The 11,511-nt window shown below is 39.0% G+C and overlaps 1 protein-coding gene across 1 annotated transcript in view; it reads right to left on the bottom strand.

The window, feature by feature from the left end:
- Positions 1-2,293: 2,293 nt before the first annotated feature.
- MEP-1 overlaps positions 2,294-11,511 on the bottom strand; it is a gene marked incomplete at its 5' end in the record, with an annotated part of 17,185 nt that continues 7,967 nt past the window's right edge. The window contains 4 exon segments of the mRNA XM_070115614.1: positions 2,294-6,245; positions 7,352-7,470; positions 9,693-9,740; positions 10,956-11,148. Of these exon segments, the coding sequence (XP_069971715.1) occupies positions 6,060-6,245; positions 7,352-7,470; positions 9,693-9,740; positions 10,956-11,148 (546 nt within the window).

Here is an 11,511-nt window from a genome sequence, read left to right on the forward strand (position 1 = left end):
GAAGCAAGCACAAGCCCTCGAGGTAAGCTGCCACATAAAAGGACAGGCCTCGTCTGCAATATGCCAACCCTTACGATTTGCCCATAATTTTTACGAATTTTTACCCTTCTTACACCCTTACGGCCGTAGGAGCTGAAATTACGATTTCTCAGAAAATATTTAGAGCCCGTTTTTGAAAATCCCGATTTTCCCGCCAAATCTGATTGTCCTCACTGCTCCAGCAAGGCCCAATTACCGGCAGTTATGTCCGTTACGATAATGTACTTACCACATTCATTGAGATCTGGGTTGAGCGAGACTGCATTGCAACTGGTGATCACCTCGTTGCACTGAACATGAACGTTCACTGCTAAGCCTGTGCCGATTTCTTTCTATTATGCCGCTGTAGTGTGTGGATATGACTGAACCGCCAAGTAAAAAAAAAAAAAAAAATCCTAAATAGATAGACCTAGAGTAGGTAAATTTTCTGAGAAAAGTAATCCACATCTGATATTTTTTATCTTCAGCTCGTTGAAAAGATAGTCAGAATAATGCCTCGTGCAGTTCATTACTGATAGCTACTACCAATTAACTGAAAATCTACAAATTTGGCGGGAAAAAAAATATTGATAGTCTTCGTTTCGGGTTGCATCTCTGCGGCAGACAGACAGACACTAGTCTAGCTCTCCCTCACCACTCCTCGACGCTGGGAACTCAGGCGGTCTCTCGTGGGTTTCACATCAACCTTCAGCAATAAACCCACAAGCCAAGACCCTGTCCATTCAGCCACACGAAGGCCACCCTCTCGTTCGTATGCAGTAGCAAGCTTCGGTCTACGTTCACATCTGACGGCAGGGTACTCCCAACCTCTACGTTCACATGGTGCTGTTCAAATTCATATGTTTTGAAGCTATTTTGGGAAGGTTTTGACAAAAGAAATAATAAGAATAATGATAATAATAATAATAATAATAATATTAATAATAATAATAATAACAGGGAGCTCTTTAGTAACTGTCCTTTAGTACATAACATTTTTAAAATATAAACTTGTGCCACTGTGAGCAGGTTATTCTAATCCTTACACAACTTCTTTATCCCCATTTCGTCGCATGTACTTATTTGTCAGAGTGGTGGCTCTAAATATTTCTAAATCATCATGGGAAGGAATACACTTTTAGGAAGTTGAGGCACGGAAATACTCAGGACAATATTTTTAATGGCTACAAAACGATACACAATGTTCCCCTATTTGATTAATATCCCAATAGCGAAGCAATAAAACATTACATCCGGTAGTTCCGAACAAATTATCAACCACACGAAAAACAATGTTATTTAGTGTTCAGGAAATGTTTATATTTCTCTACTTCTAATAATATTTTTTGATCAATTGAGTTTCTCTTTATTTTGCATAAGAGTAAGCAATTCCATGTTTGTCTCGTCAGGTACTGTATTAAGTCTTCGAACAAACTATAGAAACTATGTATCTGCTGTAATCAAAGTGGTACTTGGTAGTAATCATGTAAAATTCTTATTATTTTCTCTGCAAGCGTCATACCTCAAGTTGTAAGTTAGTATTATAGCACATTTTTGGATAATAGAAAGGTTGAACTGAACTTAGGTGTATGCTTGCATCTGACCAAGTTCTTCAAAATTTTTACATAGAAAAGCAATCTAGGAAGGGTTTGTCTCAGTCTGAAAATTCGTATAGCTTTGAAATTGAACCCAAAGAGCTTTCGCTAAATCACTGATATGATCCTCTGCTATTTTTTCAGCTCACCTTACGTGACTGGTTATAATTACTCAATTTTCCTTCTGAGTTGCATTGAAATGACATATTCTGTATGAGTTATACAATTAAAATATAATTCTATTGAGTGTACAATGATTGTGAAAGTAGTTCGTTGTTTTTAATCGCATCTGATAACAATCTGGTGTCAATATGGCAAGAATATATAGCATGCCCATTGCTTTTTTCTTTTTCTTTTTTATAAACAGCTGGCTCCATGAGTACACAATCAAGGTGTCAGTTGTTATTATCTATCTCAATTTTTTGTCCTTTTACATTATATTCAGATTTTCTTTTTACTATTACTGCTGTTATAATAATCAATGTCAGTAATAACTGATTCAATATTAATAGCAATAAAAACAATCCTAGAAACTCAAGGAAATTACATGCATACTAATTGGTTCCTTGGTGTAGAGCCATCCCTGCTCAAGCAAAATTTACAAAAGAAAACTAGAATCGAAGGTACCATCACCTTGGGTTCATGAGTTGTATCATTCAAGGGATAAGAATAACACCAAATCTAAATAATATTTTTATTGGTGTATTACACCTAAAAAAAGTGTACATAGCTACAACATTTAACACTTCCATAAAGAAAAATTAAATAAAACACTACCTACCAGCATTTTACATCCAATGCATTGTGTACAGAAACTGAAATATTATACCTAGATCATACTTTTTTATGAGTCACAATGTAGAGGGATTTTCCCATGGGGCAATATTACACTAAAGTCCCCCCGGTCTTTGTCTCTGCCTTGGTCGACGGGTGGCGGAACATATGAGGTGTGTGGAACGGGGTTTAGAGGTTGTGTGGGTTGTAGGGGTAGTAACCGATGGGAGGGCAAGTGTATGCATGTAATACTGACTGATTCTGAGTGAAGTGGAGAGAGATGAAAGAAAAGGCAAGGAGAGCAAGAGAAAAAAGGGGGTTGTGGGTCAAATCAGGCCATCTGAATGTCGAGTGGTATGGGATATGTCAAGAAATGAGCTTGGAAAAGGAAGAAGAGAAGCAAGGAGAGAAAGGAATGAATTAAGGAGGGACATTAAAAGGCCCGAGAGAAGCGCGGCAGACGCAGAGACCGAGAGTGACCAAGAGTGTAATACAGGCCATGACGCCACACACCATCATTCACATATTTCGACTATTCGGGGGGAAAATGTACACCATCTAGTGGCTAACACCTAAGTTATTTGTGTGTAACATCCAAAATATGTACGATGAGACATCCAGGTGTGAGGAGGACGAGGAGGTGGCCATGCTTGGGGGAGAGGGAAGAGGGAGTGAGGGGAGGAACGGCACTGAACATCAGCCAAGCAACAACAAGAACATTGCTGCTACTATGCTGCTGTAGCTGCTGCTCCAAAGGGGGGAGGGGGTTAATGGGGGGTAGGAGGAAAGAGAAATGAGGGAGAGGGGTGGTGGAGGAGCGGAGGAGGGGGACACAGTAATAGGACGTGCAGCTTTCACCCTCTCGAGAGATCCTCATGGTGAGAAGTATGGATTGATCTGTTACTGTTTGTTGCCATGTGTACCATTACACTTCTAGGTTTTTCATAATGAGGGAGAATAGTTGGAAGAGAATAAGTGTTTGATAGGGGAAAAAAAAGAAACAAGAAAGAACATAAAAGAAGCAAAAGAAAATGGAATATGTGATTTGATTCCTTTCTTGCTTTGTTTAAATAATTGCTGTAACTCAAATTAATATGGAAACTGATGATAAATTGGTAACATATGAACACCAGCACAAACTAACCCTTCTACACTCCTCATCTTCTGCCCCAGTGCCAATGCTGACACCACCTGCCAACACTATACACACTTCCCCCACACTGAACTTGGGCAAACTCAAGAGCATGTTGTGTAGGTACTATCTTCTGTAACTTTACTAGTGTGTCCAAAACCAAGAAAGTATTGCCGCACCAAAACACGAAAAGGAGCCAATAATAATCAAGTAATGTTGATCATAATCAAATGATAATAACAATAATAATGGCCATAATAATAACAACAATGGTTATAATAATAATAATGATAATAATAAATATGAAGCTGAAAATGTTTCAACCTCACCACATACTGTACAACAAACCAAGGCAAAGCCAGCAATGCAATGTAAAACCTGCCTCTGAACTGCTCCTGAACACTAACAAACTAAGTGAAATACTGCAGCAATCAATGCCAAATATAGCATACATGATCTACATTGCATACTTGTGTAAGTATGTGTGTATGTGTGTGAGAGGAAAACAACTGGTGTGTTCAACAATGTCCTACCGATACTGTATGGAGAAGGAAAGGCGAAGGAGTCACCCAGATCTGACTAGGCACACAACACAAGACAGCAACGCATTGTCCAAATGGCTGGAGACGACCCCTGACAACCTCCCAACAGCAATCCAATGGAGGACAGGCCGAGGGGAAGGTCATGCACACGCCCTCTGCTGTCTGCCACCACCTCCCCACCAAAAGCAAGGTTATGCCCTTTCCACCCTTAACCTCTGCCCTCCTCCCCACCTACCTCCACACTCCTATGGGCTCTCTCTCAACACGAAAATAGCCCCACGCTCGTCATTAGGAGACAGACAAATATTCCAGGTGAGAGGTTGACTCAACAGAGACTAAGGAAAAGGGGGAAAGGGAGGAAGGGGAAAAAGGGAGGGGGATGGTGGGAAGAAGCATAACCCAAAATGGAATGAATATTTTACAAAATTAAGTTGAAAATGACGGATAGAGTGTAGCGAGACGAGAGCATCGGAGACAAGGAAACGAGGCTGAAGGACTTTAGGAAGGAGGGAGCTGGGAGTAGGGAGAGGGAATGAAAGAGTGAAGAGAACAAAAGGAAAAGAGAGAGAGAAAGGATTCTTTTTTTTTTTCTGGTGTCACCCGCTAAACTTTATTTGTCAACTTTGTGCTATACTTTGGTAAACAAATGAGGTAATGTACACTCCTCAATCCAGCCCAGTTGCTCCACCATTCTACGGAAAACACAAAAAAATAAATTACAAGAACCGAGAGAGGGGAAAAGGTCTTTACAACTCTATGAACAAAAATAAATCATATTACATCTCTTTTTCAGGGTGAAAGGAGGGGTGGGGGTGAGAAGGGGTGGGGGAGGGGAGTGGCTTGCATGATTAGGCACTGGCCAACTAAATCCCCTCACAAACTTAACATTGCTTCTCTATTGAAGAACAAGATATAAAAAAAAAGGAAAAGAGGAAAAAATATATATATTATCAATAATAATAATAATAAAATCCCAAGAAATGCTATACGTATACAGCATGGACCCTTCCTTCCTCTGGTTGCACGTTTGCCTGCAAGCACCTGAGCTCGCAAGCTGCAACGATTGCAGCACTGGGCCAAAGCACCTCGAACTTACTTTTTTTTTGGCTGACCCTTCTGTGGGGGGGGGGGGGGGAGGGGGCCAAATTCTACGTCCACGAGAGCTTTTTCTTCTGTCAATTTTCCTTTGCTCTGAAATTCTGCATGCATGTTTTTTGTTTGCTTTCTTTTAAAGTGGCCTCTCCAACCATAGTTTCTCTCCCCAGTGAAAACTGTGTGAAGTAAATACAATATATTGTATAAAGTAAACGCACTTTGAAGCAAGAACGAGAAGGCAGTATCAGCCAACCAAAACTTTTTTTTTTTTCTCCTGTCTGTAGCAATACCTGTATTCTCACACCAGCACTTTTATAAATATTACTTTTTTTTCGTTTTCTTTTTTTTTTTTGTATTTTTTTTTGTAGTTTTTCTTTTTCTTTAAATATACATTAGTCAGAAGTCACAGTGGCACACCCATCTCGCTCCACCTGCCTCTAGGGGTCTTTAATGTAGCTTTCCCTCGTCCTCTACAGTGATCTTTTTCTCGTTTTCCTGTTCTTTATTATGATCTCTTTCTCGTCACTCATTTCTCATATATTTCACCCCCTAAGAGCTCTCCATTTTATACACGCACAAGCACAAACCAACAAACCACTGGCTCGTCATTGTTTATTTTATTTTATTCTATTTTGAAAGCAGAGTGAGAGACAAGAGAAGAGAGATGAGAGATTATATAATAATAATGATAAAAAAAAAAAAAAAAAAAAAAAAAACTAACTCTGAGTACTTTCTTTCCATCACTCATCACCACTTGTATATGTATATGTATATATGTATATATAAATCTCTCTCTCTCTCTACCTCTTCATTTCTTTTCCTTTCCTCACTTGCATTTCGCACTTTCTCAAGAAAGGGACTGACTGGCCCCTCTACGCACTTCACCAACATCACCGCCATTAATTAGCTACTGGTTCGTGCCCTCTTGGGGTTGCTGGAAAGGTTGTCCTTGGTGGGACGCTTCTTTGCCGCATCATTCTTAGTGGGCGACTCGTCTAGGCTGATCACCTCCACGCTGCTGCCTCCGCTGCGCCGCGTGGGTCGGGAGCCCACTTTGGTGATTGTGATCTCCTTACTTACTGTTGGCTGCTGCAAGAAGAATGAACAGGTGAGGATAAGCTTGCAGTTCATTGGTTTCTTCCAAAAACAAAAGCGATAGAAAAGCTTGTTCAGCTCTTCAGTGAGAGAACGTGAAGTAATAAGACTTATTACTCCTGTGTGTTCTTGCTTTAAGGCTTTCATGAAATATAGACTTTAATAACATCAGCTTTGGCTTAACAGTTAACTAATTTAGTAACCAAATCAACTTTATTCAGAAGTTATAACCCACTACGGTAAAAATGAATCTTTCTTGTTATTTCAAAGGGGAAAACATGAAGCAGTTTCTCTGTTGGAATGAAAACCTTCAAGAATACAATGCTTTACACACAAACAGAGTAAAAGCAAGTCTATGTCTTCTTTTCTTTGAGGTCAGTGTTGATGAATGTTGACTGGACGAGGTGTTTAGGTTGCTCACTGAATGGAAGAGATATGTGAGAATCTACTAGGAAAATTAATTATGGTCCTCGATAGAAAATATGGGAATGCACCATTAAGTATTATGGCCATTTGGATATTGTAGGGAAAATATGCTAAAATGCAGTAGCTGGGTAAATCTGTGTAGCTGGTGACTATACAGGTGGATGTAAAACTCACAGACATGTAAGTGCCAACAAGGGATAGTTGGTCAAGTGTTGTCGTCTCCACTAACGTCGGAGCAATTTCAAACCCTTTCTCTAAAACCAAGGCTGCAAAACTATTTATGCAGCAGAACCCTTTGTCTCTCTCTTCCTGATCTGGTCATCCTCCACTTCCAATATCTTCCCGTTCTTTTTCTTCTCCTCGCTCTTCCCTTTTCCTCATTTCCCACCTTTGTCCTTCCTTCCCTTCCTAATTTCTCTCCTTTGCTTTCACTTTTTCCATCCTTGCCTGCTTCCTTGTCTCCCCTCCTCCCCTCCCCTTTATCTCCCTTTTCTTGCCTCAACCCTCTCTCTCTTTTATCTTCCTCTATGCTAATCAATGATGATACATTTCCCTCCCTTCCCCATTAATTGTTGGACCTCTCATCATCCCCATTTCCTCCTTTTCCATCCTTCCATCGTTCCCCATTCTCTCTATCTCCCACTCTCTTATGTCTTATCCTTAATACAACTTACCGTGCTTTCTCCCTTCTTTGTAGGCGCTGGCTTGTCTGGTTTGGTGTTTTTGGATGCAGGCTGCGGAATAATGGTGATCTCGTCATTGATTTTTAGCGGAGACTCAGTGGACCCTGAACCTACAGTGATGGAGAAAAGTGGTTAACTCTTGAGGTGATTTGTGGTTTGTTTATTAATGTAACTATTTTCTAATCTTCTGCTGAGAAGTCTGGCTGTTAGGAGCTACTTACGCATGCTGTGAGAGGTTAGGAAAGCAGGGAAGAGGTGTGTGTGTGATGGATACAGGGAGAGGGAGTGGGGGAAAGAGAAGAGAAATGAGGAGAGAGAGGTAGAGGTGGAGGGGGGAGGGAGAGAGGGAGAGAGGGAGAGAGGGAGAGAGGGAGAGAGGGAGAGAGGGGGAGAGGGGAGAGAGAGAGAGAGAGAGAGAGAGAGAGAGAGAGAGAGAGAGAGAGAGAGAGAGAGAGAGAGAGAGAGAGAGAGAGAGAGAGAGAGAGAGAGAGAGAGGGGGGGGGGGAAGAACACAAGAGAGATAGGGGGGGGGGAAGAACAAAGAGAGATAGGGGGGGGGGGGAAGAACAAAGAGAGATAGGGGGGGGGGGGGGAAGAACAAAGAGAGATAGGAGGGAAAGAGGAAAGAAGGAGAGTGGAGGGAAAAAAGAAAAGAAAGAAATTAGAAAGACAAAGACCATACACATATGGGGGAATTATGAAGGAGCAACCAATAAATGACTGTAAATAAAGAGAGCAAACGGAAGACTGTCGAAAAAGTGGAGTCTAACCCATTCGCATCTTCAAAGAAAATTACTGTCAATAGTCATCATACTAAATGCAACTCTAATAATGACAATGAATATGTAATGCTGATGCTAAATATGTAAAGAAGGAAATAAATCTTATTTCTTGAAGAAAATAAGGGTACAAGACCTCATACAAAAAATTATGAAAATAAGTAACTTAATAAGACAGCAAATGGGTTAACTCAAATTAAAGTTTCCTTATTTTAAAATGATTGAATAGAAATAGTGAAGTAAATATTAAGGTCCTTGTTAGTGTGAAAGACTGTAATGATGAAAGCTGCTTTTAATCAATGAAAGCAAAATGAATAAAAAATTTTACATAAAAATAAATAAATAAATAAAATGAAAATTCATATAAATAATAATAACAGCATCAAGAAACTGCATTATAATAATAATTGTTAGTGTGACAAAAGGTGCTCATAATGATAATGAGAATGTAAAAATCTAGTCAAACCTCGAGTGTAGTGATAAGTAGTACGTAAACAGAACAGCAATTAAGTTAAATGCTAAATACACTGAAGACTATCCTAATAACATTTCTTTCATTATCTTTATTAGCACTTTTATGTTAAGCTTAATATTATCATTATAAGTATCAATTCCTCTATATTACTATACAGGCACCCTCCACTATATATACAAGTGACTGATTAAACAATCTTCTATTTTCTCTCCCAAAAATCTATATAGGAGACCCTACAACTGACTTTTCCGTCATACAATTACATATCCACAACCCCTTGCCCCAAAGTGACTACTATACATATAAAAGCAATTTTGTCGTTCCCCCCCCAGCACAGAAAGGATACCACCCTTGCTCCCAAGTGGATATGTAGAAAATGCTCTAACATATTACAATTACTTGGTGGCTAGGGAATAATGGCACCTAAGCAGAGTGGAAGTAAGACTACCAGTAGTTTGGGTAAAGGCCGAAGAAAAGGCTATGAACATTCTAAAGGTCTATCATGAATGATGAGGACTTAATGACATTTGTACTATGACCGAGCTGCTAATTTGTTTTCAATATGCAAAAAATACTCTAGCATTGGCTGGGTAAATAAGTTCTCTGAAACCTATTGCAACAATATTCCTTGTTATAAAGCCACAGGTATGAAATCAATCACCATACAACTAGTTCTTAGAGTGGGAGATGCCTGTATCCTAAGATAAAGCAATGACTTAACTTATAGACTGTAATATTAATAAAATACTTAACTGCATTAACAAAATGCCCCCAAAAAACAAATGAAATCAATGAAACCCAATGAACAAACATCAACAAAATGGCCATCTTTCTTCCTTTCCTCCCTCCTTTACTAATGAACTTTTTCTCTTCCCTCCTCTCCCTCCCTAAATTCTGGGAAAGACCCCTCCTCCCTTTCTGAATAGCAATAACAAAAGAAAAGAAAAGCAAAAGAAAAAAAGTAAAGTAAAGAAAAGGAAAAGAAAGATTTTTTTTTTTTTTTTTTTTTTTTTTTTTTTAACCCTATTCCCCTCCCCCCACCCTCCACCTTCCCCGTTTCCTCCTCCTCTCTTCCTACCTTTCTTCCTTCCTTCCTCTTCCCTTTTGCTCTCATCCTCCTCCCTCTCTGAAAGGAAAAACAAGATCCTTCATGCTATCTAACTCAATATATAAATCTTCTCATCTTTATTTCACTTCTTTTCCTTTTTTTTCCTGCATTAGCCCTTTCAAATATAACCTTCCAACATTGTGGGCCTTTACGATAACTATCAATTTATTATGCCTTTTCTTACTCAGTGTTGCAACAATCTGTGTGATCTTTAACCCAATGGCACTGGGGATGGCATGAAGTACATGCCTTACCCACTGTGAGTTTAGTTTATTAATTGTAGTTACACATAAATGACTCTATAAATGCTTTGTCATCAGGGAGGCAATCAACTAGCACTGTCTGTCTCACCCGTTTACCCTTTTCCTTGATTTAAAGAAATAATCTCTTTTATGTTATATTCCTATTAGTAATGTTATTAACTTGATAGTAATCCTAATGTCTACAACAATATTAAAAGTATTGGTAAATTGTTTAAAAATTCCCAAACACCTTACAAACGGGGAAATCAGGTGACTAATTGACTCCTTCGTGGCTGAGCACTCGTGGGGCCATTTACGTGTAATTACAAATTTTCAAAACATTACTACAGTGAACAGTACATGTTCCAGGCAGCAAGAGTTAAAACTAAAATTTCAAGTTTAAAACATAATGGCATACTTCCCCTTCTATTAAATTTTCTATATCTGTTCACAATATAATTACTGAAAATACATCTAATGTTGACAGAATTAACGTGTAAATATAGGAATCACCATGACAACGATTATAACAATAATAATAATCATAATAAAACACACATGAACATTTCTTGTCTGGAATCTCAATATAACCATTCCCACTGATTAAGCTACCCTAATCCTGCTGTAATATAATCAAAGACAGAATCTTCTAAAACACTATCTTATTTGCCTTGTCTCAGCTGAAACAACCCATATCCACTTGAACTGTAAATTACATTAAAATCAATAATAAAATGGAGGCAAATTATGGAATGACTACGTAAATGAATTAGCTAGCTAATGATGCATAATGCAGAAAATAATGATAATTATAACAATATCAATAAAGAAATAACCTATAGACAAGAACAGATATAAATAAATAAATAAAAAAATAAACAAATAAATATACCACCAAATGCAAAAACAGTGCACTCCCTCCCCCTCATTCCCTCCCTCCCACCCTCCACCCCACCCTCATCCCTACCCTATATCAGCCAAAAATACTCACCACTGCTCTGCTTCTTGCCGCTCTCCCCCTTATTTTTGTTGACGACTGAGTGGGCCGAGTACACGTGATTCTCAAACAGCCGGTACATGTTGAACGTCGCGGTACACACTGTGCACTTGTAGGACAGGTGTGCAGGTTTGAGAGTCATCTTATGGTCTCTGCTCACGTGGTTGAGGAGCTTCCACTGGAACACCTGTGGAGGAGGATGGATGGTCATGTGTCTGCAAGTGATATTTTACATACAGGGATACTGGTGTGAATGATACAGCAGTTTCCAATTGTGCTGGAGAGGAGGTGCAAGCAATACAGCATGATGCATGAGTACAGGCAAGTGAGCTGCAAAAACCACAGGCACTTTGCATACATGAAAATATGCGAATGATACACGTGTACGGAAAAAAGTGCAAATATTTACATACTAGAATAGATGAAATCACACTAATAAGTAACTTGATGTTATATCATAAGCAAAAGTTTCCTTCAAAGTAAACTGATGCAAAAAGCACAGGCACATCAAGTGAATGGCATAATATTATATTATAATAGTAATCATATT

Source organism: Penaeus vannamei, chromosome 37 (genome assembly GCF_042767895.1).
Source record: "Penaeus vannamei isolate JL-2024 chromosome 37, ASM4276789v1, whole genome shotgun sequence".
Taxonomy (NCBI): Eukaryota; Metazoa; Arthropoda; class Malacostraca; order Decapoda; family Penaeidae; genus Penaeus; species Penaeus vannamei.